Below are 24,535 nucleotides of genomic sequence, written 5' to 3'. Positions count from 1 at the left end.
ACTTTCAAATGGGTACAGCTGATCACTGATGACCTACATGGCAACTTGAAAACACGTGAGAAGGCGCAAAACTAAGAAAAATGTGACCTAATAAATCTCATTAGGATTTAGACATGCATGGTACCTAGGTAAGTAATTAAGTTAACTGAGAAGCATTTAAATGGGTTTGTGCTCATCAGGGAACTTTTTAGGTACTTAAGTTTTATTTGCATATATAATAATATTTAAAAAAAAAAAACAAGTTTTCCTACAAGCTTTTCGGTGCATTTTCATATTTTTCTCCATATAGTCAACCTTAGTTTAAATTAGCGCCACCTGTTAGAGCTACATTGTACTACTACAATAAGTCATTCTTTTCATTACACAAAGTACGATGGAAAACAGCTACCAAAGTTAGTTACCCCGTTTTAGCAAAAGATGTCATGTTGATCTCGTAAATTGCAGCTTAAAAAAACAATAGTTCTGGTACAATAAACTTTATTTCTAATAAAGTACAAGAATACAAAATATATAAAACACTGTACAATGATTAACGTATAAAATAAACAATAAACGACACACTTGAGCTTGTTCCATTTCTTTCTGGTTTCCAACAAATTATAATATATCAGTCCTTAACTATTTAAATTGTTAATAACAGACAAAAGTATCGAGTACCCGTGCTGCCAAATAACTAAAATATCACCTCACGATACATTTCTTCAAATTATTGTTAAGTTCTTTTAAACATACGTTTATTTACAATAAAATTAACTCAATTAACTTATGTAAATACAGTTAGTAAGCAACCTTGTGGGAATCAGTCAATTCTATACAATGATCTTGTAAAGTTACATAGATAGAGAATATTGACAACTATTTTGTTTGGGACTTTTCTGGTTACCAAATCTGTGTTGAAAAAAAAAAAAATATCCGAATTGAAAACCTCCTCTTTTTGGGAAGGCGGATAAAATTATGCTTTCAAACTACCTATAGTTATAGAAAGGCTCAATCATAGTCGGTAAGAAAATCTTAGAGGTATGTCTGACTACATAATTGCGCAGAGCGGAAAAAACAGAACATCTTTTTGAGGTCTAATGAGCTCAAAAAAGGGTTGTCACTTTGTCAGATCCCAAAACAGCTAAGCATAAATCAAAATTCTTATAATTACGTAGGTAACGCTAATACGACGTACCCCATTAAGGGTTAAGACTTTCGCCACAAGTCACTACCTGCGTATGACTGAACACAGGGTGCCCTCAGCAGGGTTCGGGCGAATGTCGTGAGTATTCCGGCAAGGCTTTTAGCTCGGACTTGGACGTGGGCTCGGCTTGGAGCTGGTTGAGAGCGTACCGCACGGCTGATAGTGTCTCCGGTGTGTGCTTGCGGCCGCATGGCGCGTGCGGCCGATGTGGCCTTGCCACGCGCTCCGCAGTTGCCGTCGCCTCTGTGGGAGTAGTGGACGATATAGTAATGATCAATGCAATCTTTTTAGGGGTATCTATAGAGGTTCAATCAAGATTGACCCAATATTTTGAGTTTCTAACATCTCTGACGAAAATAATTTCAGCAAAATATGTTCAGGTATACCGGGGATAGTCCCGACCTGACCTAACCTTATGTAGGTAATAGCAATTGTATGAATTGTAGATTTGCAAACCATGTAAATTGTAAGTATATATTTATCTTGGCTACGCGAGTACCTACCTTGAATTGATTAAACTAACCATCTTGAATGAATGTCAGGAAATCATTTAGTAAAACGTGAATAAAGCCAAGTTCTTTTGTTAGCAATTTATCAATGTTATAGTTCAATGATGCACAACTCACGATAACAGTTGACTCACTAGCTAGTGTATAATCAGACTTTATACGCTTACAATAAGAATAAAAACAAGTGTTTTCTATGACACCAATAATATCGTAAATGAACTGCTCCTTGCATGCGATAAAATATCGTACCTATATATAAAAGAACTGACTGAAAACTGTGTCCGTTCGATTTGCAATGAAAACTACGAAAGCTCCTTCGAAAACCTCAACGTACTTTGATCCTAAAGACACTGCTTCAATCATCAGTTTTGCCTGGTTAGCCTCCTGAATCCTGGGCCCCTTGCATAACTGTATTTTTTGTCGTCAAATCATCACTTTCTATCTCATTACATGACTACATAAGATAACTATAATTAGTAGGATTACATGGTGCTCTCCTTTCATAATGTTCAAACTACAGGGATTTGCTGGCGAGGCCCAGAATTTGCTGAAGAGAGTACCTTGTAATCCGTCAAATTCGACAATCCGACGAAGCCAATCAGAACATTGGGATGACATCGTCGGATTGCCGAGCTTCTACTTATGTTTGTTATAACTTGGTTACGTAACTGTCTATTTGGGACTCACGATTAACTCTGGGCCGTTCTCTCTCTGAGCCATCGTCAAGTCTTTCGCAGCAGTTGCAGAAGTAGCAGGGTACGCCTGGTACTCCGCAGCACAGGGCTCCCCACAGCCACCTGTTCAGGGTGCTGGCAGTCCTCGACCATGCACTCTGCCTGTCCTGGTAAGACAGCACAAGGTTCAGGAGATTGGTTTCCCTAAAGTACAGACCTCGTCAAATTATTTTGTCCTTCCGAAGTCAACCAGGGACTTTTAGCTAGTCAAAGTCTTCGATCAAATCATGTCATAGTTCATAACGGCTAAGTTATTTGGCGACGACTACTTTCACGAAGGAAAGTAGTCGTCGCCGAGGAAGGAGAGGGGAAATAGTGATGTCTCTCCCATAGTAAAGACAACAGCTCCGAGCCACTGACGCATCTAATGCGTGCTCCTTGATGTGAATGAGCCAGACCATAAATTCATCAGGTAAACTGAAGACTTATTTAAAATTGTTAACCCTTTTAAGGCTTTGTGGGAAATATCGGCGCCAACTTGATCTCCGAGCCCATAAACTCAAACGTAAAGTATTACCTACAAAATTTAGTATCATTCTTGTTGCATTCAACCAATGCAATTCAAAGTTGGTAGTTATAAACAATTATCTTTCATTGTTAGCTTTAATAACTCACCTTCATGGATCCCAGAAAATGATTCGTTCTCATGTTAAGCTTCGACTTTCAAACAATGACCACTCAACCACTGTTGGAAAAAAACTGATCAAAAAATGTTTTGCAAAAAATTTAAAGAGACCATCATGTTTTTTTTTTATATCAGTATAATAGTTCTTCTTGAACAACCACCCCCTACGCCGTAAAATTATATTAAAAAAATCTCTGCCTCGTAAGACATAATACCACAAAACATTTTCTGATCAGTAGGTTTATTGTCCCAGAAGCTTAATCTGTAATATCCGTACAAATCGTCTTCTCACAATTATAAAGTTTTCTTTGGACTAAGAATGTGACTCAAAAATAGTTACTTTATCCTTAGAAATGTAGCCACGTATGCTCCGTTATAATGTTTTAATCTTTGGATTGCGACAGAAAGTAGCATAACTTTGATGACAGACTTTTGAACAATCTAGGTCTTTACCTGTTGATGGTTGAACACAAAGTTCCGATTCATCACAACTTCATCTTAGCTGGCCTCCCTCCGTCATCCGAAAACATTATTCTTGAAGTTTGACGTTGTCACGCTGACTGAGGAGATCTCATAGGTTTTATTTTTTTATTTCAACTTGCGTCGTGTGTGGACAGTTATGGATTTTGGTTGAAAACTTTTTGTTGTCTACGGTCTTGTTTGTATTTTTCTAAGAAGGTTTCTTCTGAAAATGAACTCGGTATAAGAATGGCTTCGTAGGTGTTGCCTCAACGCCTGTAATAAAAACGTATGTCCTTCATAATAATCTACATCTATATCTGAGTATGCACTATGCAGTCTTTACTGCGAAGACCATTCTCCGTCAGGCACCAAGAAAATGATAGTCTACGTGTCATGCAGTAAGGAACGTAAACATATACAAATTAATGATATAATTAATTACCATCACATCCTTGTAATATCATTCCAGAGACATATCTCGCATACAGCAAGTTTAGCATTCATGACGAAAAAAAACTATAAAATGACAATAAAAACCAACTATTGTAAAATAACTTTAAAACAATTTTAATTAACAAGTTAATACCGCATTCATGTTCAACCTTCGCGGCTAATGAGCGTTCAACATACGAGCACGAACCCACGTCCCGGCGGGACAATGCCGTGGCTAAACTATCATTTAACACACGGTTAAATCATAGAGCCTTGGTTAACACCACCAACGACAATTTGCCGTATCTTCGAATTAAGCTATTCATTAAGGAAATCAATAGGTAGTCGAATTTCAATTTGGTTCCGTATAATAAGTAAGTAGATATTTTTACAATAAAATAAAACAGAACGCTTTAAGTACGATGTTGTAAATAATTCGTTTCCTAAAATATGAGACAAAAAACTTTTGTTTGAATTTGAAAAGGGCAATGCTTTCGATATTTCACAGTGCATAGATTTGCATAATTCCTGAAAGTACCTTGACCTCCTCAATGGTATTAGGAACACTTTCCAGGAACCTACTATTAGGTGTAAAATAATTTACCAAATATCGTTAATCAGTTTTACCACCATTAGAATAACTTTCAATGCCCATTTTGTTAGTCTCAAAATAATTTCATAAAAAACACTAATTAAAGAAACCTTTTTCTACAAAACACTGACGGAACTCTAAAAAAGAACATCATTTCCAGCACAAAACCTTAGGAGGCAAATCATTGATACTCAACCGCTTGAGAAGTTCACACGCGAAAAAACTAAATACTTATATAAAAATTTACATAAATAAAACCCTAATAAGTTATTGGTAAAAATGAATTTAAGACTCCATGTGTTTTTCGGCCAGTTCTTATGGCTACTGGCTGCTTTAAACGGGAAGACTATCCAAGGTATACCGGGGTATGGACGTAACCTTCTTATCAAGACTTTACCAGCTATCGAAGATTATCAGAGCAATATTTACGAAGTTTTCATGGAACCTTATTTGTATGTGAGTATTTTTTTAATGGATCAGACATAGGAGTATTTAATTGCAGCGTTTTTGTCACTTTTTCTTAAGTGAACCTGCGGGAATCATCAAGTGAATTGATAAATGAAACTCGAGTTTCTCTTTGACTATCGCTTCTGGCATTGAACTATTTTCTTTCAATACCTACAGTATACAAGTGGGTTTTATCTAGGATCTTTAAATCCCTTCGCAAGCTTCATGAAAATCAGAAAAAAAATTAGGAAGAGGATAGGCAGATGATGGTTCCGAGTATGCACGCCCCACGCGCGTCAATTACTTAATACTTAGAGTTGTTTATCATCTTTCTTTCACTTTCCATCATTTCCAAGTTTTTTTAAATAAGTTAATAACTCCCTTACCCAGGACTTTGGATGCTGAAATCACAGGAACCATCATCATACGAATAATTGTGATGACATTATAGTTATCTCCATAAAAACGCTGTTGACAAAAAAAAACAGTTTTTCAAATAATTCACTGTTTTTATAATACAATACGCATTGTTTATTATGTAAAAACTTGCTTCTGGTACTTATAAGCACATTAGATATCTATGATGTCGAATCTATATTGTTTATAGCTACCTATGAAGTGACATTAGTTTTTGGGGTTCAACACCATAAAACACAATAAGTAGCTTCTTGTACAATGCATGACAATAAAGTATTGTTATCGTGCTAAGTTCGTCATAAATTATTTTTAACCGACTTTCCAAAAAGAAGGAGGTTCTCAATTTAGATGTGTGTACGTTTCGTGACAGTCTTCCAATATTCCAAAATTAGAATTGGAACTAAATTGTTGCTTTTTACAATTTCAGGAATTCGGTCACCAAGTCCTCCCGCCTGGAAATCGAGCAGAAAAACAAATAGAATATGTCATCGTAAGTATTTTGAAAATTATTATTCTTACGTAATATTCTGTACTTCAGAACTACTCTCTTATTAAACAGCTTTTCGAACTTGGGCTGCTTTTAATCATAATTCGCTAAACACCGAAAAGGGCGAATAAAGGAACACTAAGGAATCTGATAAAGTGAACCTTCCATCATAAATATAGCTTATTCACACTCAGCCACTTTTTTTCGTGAAACTATAAAAAAAATAACCTCTGTTTAAAACAGTCACAGTTCAAGGTCCCACAACTTCCCCATTAGTAAAATTATACATTTACGTGCATATTAAAATAATGAAATATTACATAAACACGTTTTACGTGACTTGCTCTTGTGTACATCATTCCAAAAAGTATATAGGAATCGTGACGTCACTCATAAGTAATTGTTTATCAATTAAAAAAGATAATAAACGTTTAAACGTGATTCCGCTAAAATGGTAGGTACTTCCTTGCGGCCGACGAATTGGGATGTTGTCCCTGAATGTTTTCGGCAAAAAACAAAGCACACTTCCTGAGGTCATCAAAAGTTTTGCATGTCAATTTTTAATGTACCTACTTACATCAGGTGTTGTTCGTTAAACATCATGTTGAAGAAAAAAACCCAAAATACGGAACCCCTGATTTGCAAATCTAACACAGACTTGACAGGTGCTGCAAGCCTCGGTTTGGGAATACAAATTAAAATAATTTTAAACCAAACAGTAGTTTAAACAAACAAATAAATCCATATACATATAATTAATCAATACATGAGTATAGTAAGTTCAACTCAGTCGTGCGCGCGGCCCTATGTGTGGGTAACCCTTGTACATATACAGTGACTTTGTGTGCGTGACAAGAGGTACAGTCGGGTACAAATACAGTTATTTAGGGGTTGTATATGGCTGTTTAAAGTACAGTTATTACGTAATTTAGTTTATTTATTTATAATGATTCTGTATTGCTACTTGAAAAATCAAATGATGAATTTTCGGATTCGCTACTTTCACCAATGTTAATTATAAATTCTGACTCCATGTCAAAATGTCTATAGTATTACCCAATATCCCTTCATCAATTTGACTTAAACGTTCATTTATGAGTTTCATTATTTCCGTCTTATTTTGGTCGACATTATGCGAAGCAATATAATTTTTTAAAATTCCCCACACATTTTGTTTCCATTATTATACAAAATTATAGGTCTTTTACATTCTTAGTCCACACATTTATTTATTGTCCGCGTACCCCGAGCTAGAAAATATGTAAGGAGTATTTAATTCATCTTAGATATTTCACTTCATTTATTTCTTAGATGTCAATGTCAATTTGAAAAGCCGTATGAGAAAATAATGATAAACTGTAAAATGTAATAATAAAAAGCTTTGAATGTTGCTTAATTTTTTTGAAACGCTACCTGACTCCTTAAAACATTTTCTCCGTGAAGAACTAGACATTTTCGTAAACGACTGTACCCATAACAAAAAGCGATGAGAACACGTCATGCTCGGACGACGTCACTGTCACACGAATGAAAGTTGTATATTTACAAGCCGACGCACACATAGGGCCGCGCGCAAATCTGAGTTGAACTATCTATAATTGTGCTTAATTGAACCTCACATACATCCTCATTATTCATTTATTTAACACCTCAGAACATGAAATGCCAGTCTTCACTGACAACAGCACGATTGTCGGCCATATTGGATATTTACAACCTGTTCATATGCTGTTCATTGAGCTTTAATAAACAAAGATTAAATAACATTAATAACACATCGTTAACTAACAAAAACTAAACAATTCATGGTAATTACAAACAATTTGATATCAAGGAAGTACCTGACATAAATGGAGCTTGCAAAAAGCCTGTCATGATTATGCCTAGCACGAACTTACTAATGCGATCGTATCTTTTATCTAAACCATTTTTGAGACGTGAATACCACCACTAGGCATGTTTTTTACTGGAATTTCTTCAAAAAAATAACTTGATATAAATTCTAATACCTAGAAAAAAATATAGAATAAGAAATTACAAAGTTCCTCAGTGCTAGAAGTCTAAAAGACTTTTGAGACAATAGACAATAACACTTTGCTGACTTCGGTATTTCTCCTGCTAGAAGTGTGTGTGTCTTCGCAGTGTCTAAGTAGATATTTTTAAAGAACAAAAAAGTATATTGCGCCTAACGCTATAAACAAGCAAGTATTCGTTTTGCTTAGGTACGGCTAAACAGGTAGTAAGTAGTTTTTTTGTTTGTAATAAGCTTCCATCGGATTGTTATCTCTTTATGAACCGGGCTTGTAGCCGTACTTACTTCAAGTTCAGTTTTAACTATGCCATCCATCCGTCACAAGTTTATAACCAACTTCGGAAACTGCTGAGCATTCACCGTGAAACGTAATAACCGTGGTATTATATAATCACGTCTGTGGTTAAGAGGACGAATTGGAATTTTTGGCGCCAAGGATGTCAATTTTTCTCAGTAAATACAAAACGGATCAAAATACAACTTGGTTACCTGAAAGTTCATGATATAAGCCTTATTTTGTTAGTTGTAGAAACATGATTAGGTAACTTTTATAACAGAGAAAAATATATCAAACATACCTCTTTTTAAAAAGAGATTCACATATTATGGGCAAACGGGACCGATTTAAGCCTCTTAACTTTTTTAGTAGTTGAGTATATACATACTCTTTAAAATGGTAGTAGGAATTTTTATTAAATTATCATTTCTAAATATTAAAATTACAAAACCATTTTGTCGCTTACGACTTTTAGTTATAAGCTAGCGCGCGTATTGTTATCCTCGCCCCGCTCAGACGCTCCGACCCCTTTTGGCGCCTTAGATGCGCGTGCCGGTTATGGAATTATTGTTGACCACTTCCTCGCCTTAACGAGCAATTATGTACCATTATATCATCGTAATACGAGCCTTCAGGACCACACAGAGACTGTTTACATCGTGTTCACTCAAAAGCTATCGTAACTCTGAATGATAAATTAATAAGAAAAAATCTCTTAGTTAGTACAGTAAGGTTTGTGTTTTGAGGTCTTAAATGACTTTACCATATCATCATCTGCCTAGCCTTTTCCCAACTATGTTGGGACTTTCTTCCAATCTAATCGGATGCGTTGCTTTTTACAAGGAGCGACTGCTTATCTGACATCCTGGACACAGTTAGGTACCCGGGTAACCCGATAGCCCAAGGTAAGTAAGACTGACCTCATGTCAGATAACACAAAAGCTCTAGGTATAATAGGTTCAGGTCTCCTCAAATAGTTACCTATATGCCGAACTTAAGTTTGGCTACAAGTTACAGATATGATATGATATTTATTTATTTCATCAAATAAGACACTGGTTGTTAACTCAGGTCAAGAGATGAAGTTATATAATAATTTTATATCATAACTTTAATTATGAATAATTGTAAAAACCTTACCCTCATTGACATCAGTAGGTAATTAAGTAAGCCCTTGGGGAATGTCGGCGGATTCGACATAGCGGTAATTAGTGTCACGCGACGAGAAGACGGCGTGTTTTAGCACACTACAAAATGTTTATTACAATATCTTTTAACTACATACCACAGAACATATATAAAATGTACTAACATAACTTTTTAAAGTTGAATCCTTCTTTCTCTTCGTGATAATACGAAAAATGCTAGACTCTCGGCAGCAAAGAAAACATGTGACAATCTTATAAATCCCAATTGATAAATAAAATAAAACATAATATCAACAAAGTTGTTGTGTTTAAGAAACTCATTAGGTACACATTATTTTCATTTTCACCAAAAGGTAGTCGAAGGTTTCAGGAAAAGATTTAGATTTAATTTACACCTTGTAAAGCCAGACCAGATCTCTATTAATAAGGTCTATCTGTTTCTCCTCAGCCACAAAGATCACCAGGACTCCAAGCGATAGTGCACCTGCAAGCTGACGAGGAGTCAGGAGTGGAAGGTGACCTGATCTTCACGCAGGTGGTGCCGAACGGGCCCGTCACCATTGAGGGCAACATCACAGGGCTGGCTGCTGGCCTCCATGGTATTCATGTGCATCAAACTGGTGCTGTTAAGGATGACTGCAAGGAGATTGGACCACATTTCCTCGCCTTTTATGTGAGTAAAGTCTTGAGTGAGTAGCAACATCGCTAATAGGGTAGGTATTAAAGGAACAATGGATGGGATGGATTGGATTATGTAGATAATGTCAAAGACGAAGGGTATGGCTGGAATGAACTAAAAGATTTGGAAAACGACACGCTGTGTTGACTTTGACCCCAAATAAAATTAGAATAAGAGCCAGAGGCATTGACAATGTTAATTGTTATTTTAAAAAATATTTGCACTTTGTGTTGGGTATTCAGATTTTGTCTCGATAGATGGCGCTATAAGTTTTTAAATAATACAACGTACCCTGTTTGATTTACAGCCTAACTTTCTTGAGGTACTCAATATGTAGGTGTAGGTACAGTCAACTTCAGGTCAGTGGTAACAGTTTTGTAGGAAAAATCGTACTTATTACTTTTGACTTAAGGTGCATGACAGTTACCACTGATGTGCAGTCTACCGTACCTATCTTATAAAAGTTATACTCACCTACTGAAATGTTATTTTCTATCCTCAGGGTCGTCACGGAGGACCCCGTGATAACGTCCGTCACGTTGGCGACCTTGGCAACATAAAGGCAGAAGAAGGACCAGTGACCGTCAGAATTATCGATCACCTCATCTCTTTAGCTGGCCCGCGGTCCATAGTCGGTCGCTCTTTAGCCATTTCTAAAGGCGAAGATGACTATGGAAGGGCGAGCACGGAGGATAGTGCCCTCACAGGAACGTCTGGGCCCGCCATAGCTTGTGGCATTATTGGATACTTACACTGATTTCTGCTTGACATTTTATTCTTTTTTTTATATATTTTTTTTTTACTTTGTGTTTGTTAATATAAGAATGTATTTGTTTGTGGTAATAATGATGTTTTATTTGGTGTAGTGATGAACCTTTTGAACCGCTTTAGAATCTTGTTCCTATTTAAGGTGATTTCGCCCCAGAAATTACAAAAGAATGTTAATTTCGTTTAATCCGTTTTCAGTATGAGCATGAAAGAGTAACAGACGACATCTATGAGACTTATAGTTTCTGTTCAGCTGAGAGAATTTTAGGCTAATTTATTGTCCTATTTTTGCTCCCAGTCATAATTGATAATACTAAAAATAACATACCTACCTATATAAAAATGTTTAAGTCTATTTCTTTGATCTGAGATGTCCATTAAAAATCTATGTATTTATTCCCCTTAACTAAAATAGATAAGTAGGTACGTGACCATATTCTATAATGCTTAGGTGGCGTGTTATCTGTCGTAAAAACTAAGTGATAGTGATCTAAAGCAGATTATTACTGCGTATCGTTGGTTTTTCAATGTCTCTGATTGATAGGGGTTTCGCTAGATTTAGGTTGTAGATAACTAACCTATTGATAACATTTGAGCTTGTGTTTCAACAAATGTATTAGTAAATATAAGTGTTGCCTAGAACTACATTTATTTACAAAATTAGAATTAACTATTAGATATTAATTCTTTCGTCAAAAATTCGTACCTTCTTGCATCAATTTTCTATCAATATTTCAGTCGGCGGCAATTACTGAAGTCTAATGTTCATAAGGCAAATAGGTATTTATACATAATGTGTTATGACTGCACAAATAGACATGTAGACAGACCAAAGTACACAAACTGTAAATAAATATTCATACATGAATGTGACACACACGTCCTTTGGAATTCTAATGACGCGACTATAAAAGTTAGCCCCGACTTTACACATGTATGTTGCTTACATAAAAATGTCGTAGGTAAATATCTTCCGTCAGTTGTAAGAAGTTCTAAAAAAATACTATAAGCTGCTTACGGAGGGGTTTTACATTTGTAAAATCGTATGATACTGACATGAGCAAAACTTACAATTAAGGCCGAACGGAGAGTAATGTGAAATCCTAAAAATATGAATAAAATAAAAAAACAAATGTTTATAACCAACGGATATATTTCATGTATAAAAAATCTTTTTCAACAAAAATACAAGACTTGTAACAGCACCGCATACCAAAAAGTACGGAAGAATGTAATAATTGAACAGGGTAGGTCCTTATTATCCTTACATTATGTGATGTTATGCCTAAATACTAGCTAGTTGTGCCTAAACCGAAGAAATAAATAAATGATTTATGAGACGGACGGCCCTTCACGATTGTATAAGGAATACTCTGTTTATACATATTGTGCTGTATTTAAACTTCATTTTCGACAACGATATTGTACTGCAGTTTCAAGAAACCAGTCCGAAGCAGATGATGACATAAAATAATTAAATGCAAGAACATTTTATTCGTAAAAGAGCTGTAATATGACCAATACCGCGTCTTCAAAATTATCTATCCGTTTTGCCAAACCAGTTAACGAACCAGTCGTGATAATTTTCCATGATTTAATACAAAAAATAATATGGTAAAGTTGTTTGTTTTTACAGAGGTTTTAAATTATATTATATGCTAATTGTCAGTCGTTTACTGGAGGCCAATGGAGGCGATGAGTTTCTCCACCTTGGCGATGTAGGCCTTCTGTGCGTCTTCCTTGGAGACTCCGCGCTGCTTGCTCCATGCCTCGAACTTGGCTTTGCCTTTCAGGTCGAGGAAGCCGGGGGCCTCTGTAATAATGGAAACGGATTTTGTTAATGATGCATAAATTCTTCAATTCTGATTTCTTACGCATATATGCAAGAAGTATCTATGCAATGGAAATAGCATTAAAATGCGAAAGCCTTACACAGAAAACCTCTTAGTTGTAAAACCATAACTTATCAAGAGTAAAATATGATGTGCTTTGGGAAATTCTCTTCTTAAAAACGCAATAGAAAATGCATGCGCAAGAGTTATTTACACTCTAAAAAGACAATTATGCAAACGGGTTTTTTACTAAGATCTGTAGTTTAGATATTTGAAAGGTTCATTGGACAATATTTTCATTTAAAGAAGCATCCTTTAATTAAAAGTAACCTTCTTGATTGCAAGATACAGATCCTATCTGAATACTAATGTCACAGAATTATGTTGAGAATAGTATTTAATAAATATCATCAAGTCTTTATCTTTGTAGAGAACAATAGCCCATTATTATCTCAAGAAAAACATGGCCTGACTTTATATACGATTATGAATTGTAAGCTGAAGGATTTGAATCCTTATCTATCCGTATTTAGAACATACAATCCATTGTTTCAATTGAGATGGGCTATTGTGGGAAGCACTTATATTTAATCAATTCAACCTAAATAGCAAAGTATATCTTTGGACGACAGATGACTGAGGAGAAGAATTTTGGCTACCAGACCTTGAAATGACTAACCCTCCTTGACCAAGATTTCTTTGCATCTATGGGAAAATGAATACCCCACTATTTTGCCGTCAAAAATATTATGTTTCTTTTTTTCAGTAATAATTGTCGTCCTAATGAATACTTGGGGATTGAGCTATCCAACCAATTTAAATTACGACATATTGTTAGGATGTACCCTTGTTAGGATGTACCCTTGTTACTCTTTCACACTAACATTACTAGATGGATACTTGGTTGATCTCCATACCCCTTCTTCCTGGCAGTCGGGTAATACGCAAATAGTAATGATGAAATAGTTGTGTGTAATTCGTAAGCTTATCAAGGATTGGGCTATTCAAATCTAATTATAGATAGTTCAACTCAGATTTGCGCGCGGCCCTATGTGTGCGTCGGCTTGTAAATATACAACTTTCATTTGTATGACAGTGACGTCGTCCGAGCATGACGTGTTCTTATCGCTTTTGTTATGGGTACAGTCGTTTACGAAAATGTCTAGTTCTTCACGGAGAAAACGTTTAAGGAGTCAGGTAGCGTTTCAAAAAATGAAACAACATTCAAAGCTTTTTATTATTACATTTTACAGTTTTTCATTATTTTCTCATACGTTTTTTCAAATTGACATTGACAGTATCTAAGAAATAAATGAGGTGAAATATCTAAGATGAATTAAATACTCCTTACATATTTTCTAGCTCGGGGTACGCGGACAATAAATAAAAGTGTGGACTAAGAATGTAAAAAAACGTACAATCCAGTATAATAATGTAAACAAAATGAGTGCGGAATTTCAAAAAATTATATTGCTTCGCATAATGTCGACCAAAATAAGACGGAAATAATGAAACTCATAAATGAACGTTTAAGTCAAATTGATGAAGGGATGTGGTATAATACTTGTCGACATGTACAAAAGAAAAAAGAAGAATACTATAGACATTTTGACATGGAGTCAGAATTTATAATTCACCTTGGAGAGTAGCGAATCCGAAAATTCATCATTTGATTTTTCAAGTAGCGATTCAGAATCATTATAAATATATAAACATTAAACTACGTAATAACTGTTTTTCTTTAAACAGCCGTATACAACCCCTAAATAACTGTATTTGTACCCGACTGTACCTCTTGTCACGCACACAAAGTCACTGTATATGTACAAGGGTTACCCACACATAAGGCCGCGCGCAAGACTGAGTTGAACTTACTATACCTACGTTTAATAGTGATTCATATCTGGACTTAAATGATAGTGAGGAACGATTAGCTACTTAAAGCATGATTGATTTGTCACTATTGAAAAACAACAAATACGTGCTACAATTCAGTAGAAAATTAATTGTTATTTAGTAATGCCTAGGTGGAAAAATGGGCTAATAATGTATTATACATTTAATCAAAGTAAATAAATACACTACTATTTCTAAGGACTTAACCTACCTCTAAGGTACTACAAATTGGTACACTATGGCTCTAACGGACTGAAAAGTCTATCGGTATTTTTCCAACATTACTGTATTTTTCCCGGGTCGAATTGATAACCTCCTTTATGAAGCCGGTTTTTTAAATCGTTACTTATGACTGGCCGCTATGGTGGCTAGTTTACATAACCGTTTCTTTCTTGGAACATATACAGACAACGGGTTTTTTCTGCGTACTCCGTTTGGTTGTAAATGGCCTTATTGAGTTACCTCTACTATCTATAAAGAATCCTCAAACTAGTTGTAATGTTAAGTGTAAATTAGTTGATGCCGCGGTTTTTACTTGTCTTGAGGAAACTTCTTTGATCACCAAGAAAGTTCCCCAGGATTCAATCTTTATTTATGCCCGACCAAATCTCCAAATCTTGGTGGTCTCAGGTGCACAAAATGCATATTACGTATATTGCAAAATACTCGTCATAAATCTATTGATAGGAATATTCTAGGTGATCTATTTTAATATGTGAGGTATATCAAATGCGTATCTTAAAATATTTTCTACCAAAGATATCATTACAATGAAAATTATCATGTTGAATTCATGACTCTTTATTTAGAATACCTACAGCTATTTTCATGACTTCCACAATAAGTTCCAGAGTATATTCAGTTCTACAGGACAGTAAGTCCTGTTTAACATACGTAACAACTTTGATTACCATACAATAAAACAACGGCGGATCCAGGGGGTAGGTCACAAGGTCATGACCCCCCCTGGGCCAGGTTCAGGACCTAAGAGGACCAATAATTGAAATGGTTAAACACGATGTTTTATGTTTTTGTTATAAGTATAAGATTTTTATTCCGAGTGAATAGGTATACCTACATAGTTACAGGTGATACACTGAAGAATTCGTGCTCGCAACGCTCGCTCTCTATTCTTTATTTACTCCTTATCCGTACCCAAAAGGAGGAAACGGCATCCTGTTACTAAGAATCCGCTGTCCGGGTTGTCTACATTACATGCTGTGTCTCATGCAGGGCCGCCGACCCGCGGCGCCTCGATATCAGGGGCGCCGCGGGTTGCCCCACCACCAGGAAATTTCGAAGAAATTACCCATTCGATAAGGAAGTTCCACATTGTATCATGATACTGACAAAAAACTCACTTCCTCCAACTAAGTGAAAAAATTCTCGCTCGCTACGCTCGCGAGTAAATGACTATGCCTGTACTGTATTTCTGATTATTTATTATTTTATTGACGCACCGAATCAACGAACGCAAATGGCACTCGCTCTAATCACGGTTCCTTTTTATTTGTACGTAATTCCCAGTCTGATTTGTGAGTCTTCAAATAAATAATTTAAAGAAGTTCACGCTCGCGGCTACTTGTTGCTTTACAATACTTAATCAGATGCTTTTGTGTCGTAGGCTCAAAAAATTTCCTGAGTTGAGTCTTCAAAAACAAAACAGTTTGCGCTTCCGACTGCTTGTTACTTTACAGCGTTTTTTAAAACTTATGAACTTTTTGTGTACCAAAATTAAAAAAAAAATTGCGCGCTCGCTTCGCTCGCGCTAATTTTTACAATTACGTTGTCCTCTCTCGCCTTTCAAACTTAAATCTGGCCAACAGTTTGAGCCTAAAATAATTTGGAAACATTTTTATAAGTCCTATACCTACCAAAAAAGTGACTTTCGTTCGAACGTTCTTATTTATATTCCTTGTAAAGTACTTCGATCAATATGTACTGCTTAAAATCTTTCAATAGATACATAGGTGGCGCTTGGGTGATGATTGCACCCAGGCGCTACATGAGCTAGAGAGGGCCCTGATCTCATGAAACCTTACCTGAGTAAGACAATTGAAGTTTTCACAGAAAATGGTTTACTGTGGCTGCAATAAAAAAAGTACGCGCCCTTTTCTGCGTACACAATACTTTTCAAACGTTTAGTCTTCAACCTGAAAAAATTCTCGCGCTTGCTATGATCGCACTTTCTTGTATTTGTGCTGTATTTTTGTTATATAGCAAGAAAGCGTTTTCATCTACTTTTAGTCCTCGAACTGAAAAAAAATTTTTGCGCTCGCTTCGCTCGCGCTTTTTTCAACTTCGCATCTGTGATTATGTCCAAGAAATCGCGTTCGCTCAGCTCGGACCATTTTCTACATAAAAACACTTTTTTAACCTTAGTCCTCGACCTGAGCAAAAATTTTCCCGCTCGAATTCCGCTAAAATTTCGAGCTCGCTACGATCGCGCTTATTGTATTTATACTACTACTTTTAATATTAAAAGAAGTATACGCTACAACATAATATTTTTTGTGACTTGACCACGACTGTGTGACCCCCCCCTGGCGCCGGAGCTGGATCCGCCCTTGCAATAAAATTATTCTTTCGCACGTTATTCAATTAATGTTTGTTACGTAGATAATTATTATTTGCATAATACATAGGTATGACAATGGGTCAGATACGGGACCTTGGTCATTGAGGTCTTGGTAAGAACATTGGGATAAATCTTTATCTACACTGATTTGTAACTTATTCTTGAAGAAATTACTTATATATGACTATTTTATTTTAAGATTCTAACGACTATGGCAAATTTTCAGGTTCAGTGCTGAAAGCGTGCTTAAATGACTTTCTTTGTCAGTGATTAAGCCATTTTTGAATGTTTTTATATCGTAACAGTAGAAATGGCAGTAAAACGCTGGAGTTATCATGCATCCATCTAGAAAATTAGCATTACTGAACAAAAATTCCGTATTCATGATCGTACTTTTTTCCGATCACGAAATACTCGCATTAGTCACACGACCAACGTAATTACTAAGTGTAGGTATGCTATGAAAATACATGCTGACGGTAATCGCTGTCTAGATAAGGTTGCTGACTGATAAATGGCACGCGCAATGTGGACCGAAGTTCGGAACTTTTTTGGTACCTACCTTGTATGTACCTACATTGCATTGTGCATCGAAGAGCACGTAAATGTCAGTGCTGCGCCTGATCCCTCTCCGGTCGTGTCGGATTTTTTTCCCATTAGGCTATGAGAGTGAAGGAACATGGAGTGCACCTGTGTCTGTGCAAATACTAGTGCACTATGCAATATGTCCTGCGCAGTTGGTTGATCTTCTATGGAAACAGCGGCCGTTGTTGACAATCGGCTAAGAGGACGTGATATCATCATATCACATGTCTACTGTTCATAGCCGCTACGCTTGAGCATCATGCAGGAAAATGGCTAACTTCGGTTCGGAGAAAAGAAGTTACATAATGCGAACTGTATACCTATTACATCAATCAATCCATATACCTATATACTCGTAAAAAGTCTGTGCAACCGTTTTAACCATGAAACACCTACGAACGTGTAAATTTGTTACACACAAAGGTACGTAACATTCTTGGAGCAAAACAAACAGGTCTAGAAGAAAATTCTAATTGTTTTCATTAATGTTACAAGCAACACTCGGGCATGACAAATAGCCTACATGTGAAACGACACGTAGCCCGTGCCTTGATGTTCAAAAGCCGAGAAATACTCAAAACATGAGGAGTATTTGTTTAATGAATGACGAAGAGTTAAACTTGAAGATGTTTGAGGATTAACGTATTGACGTCAGATTTCTGCGAATTAAATTGTTATAGATAAATCGCACGAGGATCCTTATCCTGTTTTGTTTACAGACGTCATATAAGTTAGAAGAACTTGATATCTCAATCGCTTTTGCCTCATAATATTAGCCGCACAAGGACGAAAAACAGTATATGAGCCGTCAAAATCCATGAAAGCCTGATAGAGTAACACAATACAAAAATTAATTAACACATTTGGGGATGCAATGAGTACCTACCTATACACCTTTTTGATGTAAAGTAACGCAACCTCATCAAAGGAAAGGAATAAACTGAGACATAAGGAAAAGACTTTCGACTAGCACGAGTAACCTTCCTATCATAAGGATACTGGTAATAACAAGACATCTAACGTCATCAGTACGTCAGCTACAGAAGAGGAACAAAGTTCAAACTGACGTGACAGTGACGTCACAAGGTGTACTTACTTGAGGGGTCAGAGTCTCCGACGGTAGCCTGCTTGAACAAGGCGTACAGCTCAAGGAGATCAGCATCGCTGGGGAGTGACTTCAGCTTCTTGACGTTAGCGGCGGCGGTGTCGAATTGCTGCAAATAAGGGCATTTTATTTAAAATGAGCTGTTTCTAGAAGTTTCGCCTTCGTCCCTAGGAAAGTACGTCGTGACCCGGATAGGGATGAAAAGAGTGTCTTTTTTAAAGGGCTGGAAAACTTCTGGAATTTTCCTGAAACTGATGTGAATGAATATGGGCCTAGCAGGCGGAGAGCGGAAATTATGGAAGTTGTGGCGGAATAAATAAAACTAAAATCTAGGTCTAGCTACTGATTCTCAATTTCAGTACTTACAAGGCTTTCCACACAGTGAATGAAATTAAATTAAGTATAACAAGTTACGAAATCTCTGTAAACACGAGTATTATTCTGTATAGCAGTCTTTCCCTTCTCTGTAGGATTACCACAAGTAGTGGTACGTTTCACATTATTGACTATTCAACCACAGCAAAATAGCAGTTTGTTCAAAATTCAACGAAAACTACAAAATGGTTGGTGAGTCAGTAAAAATAGGAAATTTCCATATCGCCGCTTAAAAGCCGTCTGAAGGCCATTTTTTATGGAAACTTAATGTAATGATGCTGTTTAAAGTCTAAAGTCTTTATGCATTCATTTGTGGATACACAGTGTACTTTGGACAGTAAACTCGTATTAAAATTAATATTAGAATTTTGGAATTCAATCAATAACTGGTCTAGGCCATAGGCAAAAAATATTATGTTTAGTATAGTGATTATGAGAACGGGTACATTAAACTTCATATTATTTGTTAAACAATCCTTTGCGAAGTAGGCCATTAGACATTTGCTTTTTTTAACTATGGTGAGGTCAATAGTTCGGACAAGCAAAGCTTGATAAGATCTTTACGAAAAAATGCGCAAGGGGTCAAATGACTTACTTCAGAAATGCAAAGTTATTTGGCGTTACCTTTGTTAATAAAAAATAGTTTACACCATTTTAAAAGGGTAGTTCAAATGACTAATTCGTATTATTTTCTTTCTATTCCTACATGTAAATTCGGCTGCCAAGTCGTTAGTTGGCTGGTCTTTGTCAACACGATAAAAGGTGAATAAACTCAATAATGAATAATTGATATGTTTAATTTAACGCCAATGTCTACGCGCCTGTATCGACAAAACTGTGGTCAATAACTTGGGTCTTTGAAAAGACAACTAAGTATGAATAAAAAAGACGTGTTTAAAGATAAGTGGCATTAAAAAAATCCAGACAATGTGTCAAATGTGTGTACAACTTTTTTATAACTGCTCAAAAAAAAATAGATTAATACTTTTTCTTTACTCAAGACTAACCTTACTTTTCAGAGTATTTTGAATTTGTCCAGTTTTGAATTTGTGGCCAGTGTTTCAAAAGTATATGCTTGCAATTTTATCTCGCAATAGTATGTAAAATAAGCATATGTACAGATGATATTAGAAAATGAAGGAGTATCAAATCACTAGATTATACTACTTGTGGTGGGCCGAGAACCGCGCTGACCGCGTCAGTAACCGCGCAATGTAAGTGAGCACCCAACCATGCAATGTGGATTAATTTCTGGCGCTTGCTATAAATTGCGGTTCAAGTTAAAATATTTATGTATACGGTAGTGCCTTGTAACTAAGCCCTTTGCTAAACCGTCATCTGTACCACAGAAGCCATCAAATCCTCTAAATAAGGGCTCCCAACAGCTCGTTCAGTTTTTAACAGAATTGATCCAGATAGGTACTTCTGAATTTAACAAATTCAAATCTGTGATTAAAAACCATTTTAATCTCTTCAAATTAGGACCTGTTTGGCTATACCATCTAAAAGGTCAATTTTAGTTCCGATAAACCATCACCTCAAATTGGGCAAAATCGAAGTGGCAATTAAGGTAAAAAAACTTAAAAAATAATAGTTATTTAATGGCGTTTAGCCATTTGAGACCAAGTTTTATTTTCCTTTATTTGAGACTGGCAACCAAGAAAAAATTTATAAAAAGAGAACATCATTAAATTGAAGGCTACTCCAAGGAGGTGACAATTATCATCAATAAATAATCATTACTGGCAACCCTGGTGTAACCATTGCCTGCTTATTATTTAAGTCAAGTTCCACAGGTCAATGTGAATGACTTGATAGTTTGTAAATTAGCACAATACTGGCAATGTGTTGTTTGTAAATAATATATCCGAGCACTACTGTGAATTGTCACTATATTAAATTGTACAAAATAGCAAAGTTACTGTTGTAAGTGATCAATAGAGAAATATTAATTTTATTTTAAAAAACATAGGGTATAAACATCCGAATTAATTACCTCCTTCTTTTTGAGAAGTCGGTTTGAAAGAAATGTTTATTAAAGAACAATAGATGGGATATAATTTTTTGTGACTGGTCCAAACAAAGGGGTTTTTAAGTCCAATTATGCCCCAACCATGAATGGGCAATAACCAAGAAATATTCAAAAGTCCTATTGTGTCAAAATTTTTTGAAAAATTCTAACTAGAATCTAGCGGTTAATGTACCGCTAGATTCTAGTTAGAATCTAGTTAGAAATTCCAAGTCATATATGTGATAGAAAATGAATTAATTAAAATATATGGACTGCACCTGCATGCTTTATTTAAATCATGAAAGATAATATAAATTACACAGAAAATATGCAACACAGGTCACTGATACAGCATAGTTGATTATTATGTAAATAACTAGTATATATTCAGATAGATATTAACATTAACAATATTTATGAAAAGATAAAACTACATTAAGATATGCAACTTTTACAGCGATATAAAGATACCAAACTATTTCTATTCTTTTTTAAATAATAGGAACTGATTGGAGTTTTTATTATACGTTATTCTATTTATAAGTTAAGGTGGTCATCCGTGAAGGTTATTGAAAACATTTTAATGTCAAAGATAGGTCATTAGTACATAAGGCAATAAACTGTATATAGTTTTACTTTAGGCAAGGTCATATATTAAAACTTTATTTTTGAAGTTTAATGTCATAAAAATCCAGTTTGTAAGCACCGGGAAATAAATTGAAGTTGGTTACAAACTTGATATAGAGTGTTAACATGTATATGAATGTGGGTTGAGCTGTATTTAATCTTTAGATAGGTACTCAACAATTGCAACCTTATTACAAAACCTGGTCTCATAAAGCACTGGCTTTAGTTCTTGGTTCAGACCACTAACTGTGTTTGGGTTGTACTAAAGCTGATACTTTATAATAAGGCGGAAATAGTCTAGTCTTAATCAAATCAAAACATTTACCTCTTGGTTCTTATACAAAGAAGAACTTTTGTTTAGCTTGTAGGTTTTCGACCATTGAACCAATCAGTTCCAGTCAGAACATCGAATGAAAACCAAGACTAATGCCGTCCATTAGAAAATGGATGATTTTTCTATTGGAGGTAATGGTCATAAAGAATGCAACAACAGGCATCATTTCAATTGCACTTAACATATTAAATGTGTAACTACAGTTTCTACCCAATAGGATGCTTATAAGAGAATGTAAAAAGCAGAATGAATATAATTTTTGAAAGATAAGTAATGAAAAAAGGAGGTATTTGCAGAAATAATCTTAGTCCCACCCTACTCTAGCTAATTAATGCCTGCAATTATTTTTATTATAGCAAGATAAAAAGGGTGCATTAAATGCGATTTTTATCGAACTTACTGCCCTACATTCATATAGACTATCTATATCTTTCTGGCCTAGTTTAAATTAGTCCTTTAGTTTTTGGAAAGGTCAAATTAATAAATGGTTAAAAATACATAGTATGTTTCATTAAAAAACTGCCAAATAGTTGTGATTTGTGACTAGATATAGATGGACTCAGTTAACTAAGAAAAAATAAAGAAAGCAGGTAGGTATACTCACTTCTTGGAGAGACATGGTGATTGTGGATAGCAGAAACAGCTAATTAACCTAAAAACACAGAAATAATAATGTTTAACATCACATTGCAAATAAGCGTACTTTATTAGAGGTACAAACAATCTCATAGTTATAATATTTGTTAGCCTAGCCGCCTAGCCGGCTATATTATTCTGACACTTAACCTCTCAAAACTATCATTCAAAAATCGAATACAATTCACGTTCCAAATTCAATTTGATACAACAAAAACAAAAGACGTGTCAAATGATTAATGAGTAAGCGTAACTTTTAGATATTTGCTATTGTAACCAAAAATACACGTCACTAACTTACAGTTAAACAGAAACGTGTGCTCGGCACGAAAACTCGTTAGGAACTGGTCGCGCTAACTTCTTCACAAAGGCGAGGAAACAACTCAAACAAGCACGAAATTAATAAATCCGTGGTGACGAATCGGCTATCATTCGTACACGTAATGGGAACGTTATCCTTATCGTAAAAAGTAGGTACCCGGTATCGTAGATCAGAAATATAATTCTTAAGCGCTTTATTTTACCTGTAACTTCTAAAAAAGTGTTGTTCAGAAATTATTGTAGTTGATTTTGACACCAACTATTATAACAATAGCAAACGGAACTCTTTTCACGAGAAATTAAAGATTATAAGAAATTGTAATCGTCTGAGAAAAAATAGAAAACAGGTGTAAAGTTCAATGGCAATTTGACGTGACATTGACATATTTGACATGACAAGGGGTCGTTTTGCATCCATTTTACAATTTTACATAATGATCTTATTATTTTACAATTTGCAATTTTATTTTTCTTATAAAATCGTACTTTCCTTCCACTTTCCATCAATTCAAAACTAAATAGACAATTATCTTAGTGAAAAAGTATTTTTCTCTGACGATATTCATGTGGACTGTGAATTTCAGCAGCATTAATTTTATACCATAGATTAGAATCTCGGAGGGGGTCATTACAATATTAATTGGGGTCAATTATTTTCTGTTCCGTGGGTTCAATTATACCCACATAGCTTTATTAACATATTTAATTAATAACTATTCAATAACATATTTTTTTGTTTTTAAACACTTCCTCGACTAATTTTGATCAAAAATACTATAATTGGCTAAATAGCTAGAAATATGTACCTACCTAGAGGTAAAAAAATCATCGTCTCCCTAACCTTTTCCCAACTAACTCTTCTGTCCCAACTTTTCCCTTCAAGCTTCACCTTATTATCGGTGGACCTGTGCTGCTTTTAATTTTTTCACGAGCTCGTATAAGCAGATAAAAAATACCTATATGTAGATAAAGTTATAAATCATAGGATACTTAACTTCAGATATTTTATCAATAGTAAAAAAAAATATCCTAAAGTACTTATAATACTAAAGTGGATTTATCCATCTTATAGTAATGGCAGAACTGATTAGATGGACTAAGTAGAGGAAGCAAGTCGTGAGACTAGACTCTGGAGGCCAGGTTATTGAAATTCAGATAGTAGTGTTACAGCATAAGAAGGTCTCGTGATCCATCCTAAAGCCTGTAAGCCTTTTGCGGTCGATCCATCTGAGTGAAACCCAACCTTATGCGACCCCTTGCCCTATAGTTATACGACATAGGTACATACCATATAGTGTCAAAATGTAGATATTTAGTTCCTACTCAATTTTATTTAGTTATACCACAAATAAATAACATGTGAGAGTTACATCAATGCTGAATTAAAAGGAAAGAGGAATATTTGAAATTAAACATTAATAAAAGTGTAGATTAAGATTTTCT

At 35.3% G+C, this 24,535-nt stretch overlaps 3 protein-coding genes across 5 annotated transcripts; 1 reads left to right on the top strand and 2 right to left on the bottom strand.

Moving 5' to 3' along the window:
* Positions 1 to 467: 467 nt before the first annotated feature.
* LOC124630898 lies at positions 468 to 3,047 on the bottom strand. Its single transcript, XM_047164940.1, has 3 exons — positions 3,042 to 3,047; positions 2,380 to 2,533; positions 468 to 1,426 (listed from the first exon to the last, which is right to left on the bottom strand). Exons 1-3 carry the CDS (start codon positions 3,045 to 3,047, stop codon positions 1,239 to 1,241), a joined length of 348 nt encoding a protein of 115 aa, XP_047020896.1. The 3' UTR covers positions 468 to 1,238.
* A 1,680-nt stretch (positions 3,048 to 4,727) lies between these two features.
* LOC124631030 (superoxide dismutase [Cu-Zn]-like) lies at positions 4,728 to 10,867 on the top strand. The gene is made up of 4 exons (XM_047165127.1): positions 4,728 to 4,993; positions 5,829 to 5,891; positions 9,794 to 10,018; positions 10,527 to 10,867. Exons 1-4 carry the CDS (start codon positions 4,817 to 4,819, stop codon positions 10,779 to 10,781), a joined length of 720 nt encoding a protein of 239 aa, XP_047021083.1. The 5' UTR covers positions 4,728 to 4,816; the 3' UTR covers positions 10,782 to 10,867.
* Positions 10,868 to 11,927: 1,060 nt separating this feature from the next.
* Positions 11,928 to 23,436, bottom strand: LOC124631046 (acyl-CoA-binding protein homolog). 3 transcript variants are annotated; one of them, XM_047165158.1, is made up of 4 exons: positions 23,296 to 23,436; positions 22,740 to 22,787; positions 18,780 to 18,897; positions 11,928 to 12,605 (listed from the first exon to the last, which is right to left on the bottom strand). In XM_047165158.1, exons 2-4 carry the CDS (start codon positions 22,752 to 22,754, stop codon positions 12,466 to 12,468), a joined length of 273 nt encoding a protein of 90 aa, XP_047021114.1. In that variant the 5' UTR covers positions 22,755 to 22,787; positions 23,296 to 23,436; the 3' UTR covers positions 11,928 to 12,465. The 3 variants fall into 3 exon arrangements, with proteins under 3 accessions (XP_047021114.1, XP_047021113.1, XP_047021115.1); XM_047165157.1 differs by lacking the exon at positions 23,296 to 23,436 and adding an exon at positions 23,073 to 23,185; XM_047165159.1 differs by lacking the exon at positions 23,296 to 23,436 and adding an exon at positions 22,922 to 22,941.
* Positions 23,437 to 24,535: the final 1,099 nt, after the last annotated feature.

The sequence above is a fragment of the Helicoverpa zea genome, chromosome 6 (assembly GCF_022581195.2).
Source record: "Helicoverpa zea isolate HzStark_Cry1AcR chromosome 6, ilHelZeax1.1, whole genome shotgun sequence".
NCBI classification, from domain to species: Eukaryota; Metazoa; Arthropoda; class Insecta; order Lepidoptera; family Noctuidae; genus Helicoverpa; species Helicoverpa zea.
The sequence above is the reverse complement of the archived record's forward strand: the minus strand, read 5'-3'. Positions and strand labels throughout refer to the sequence as shown.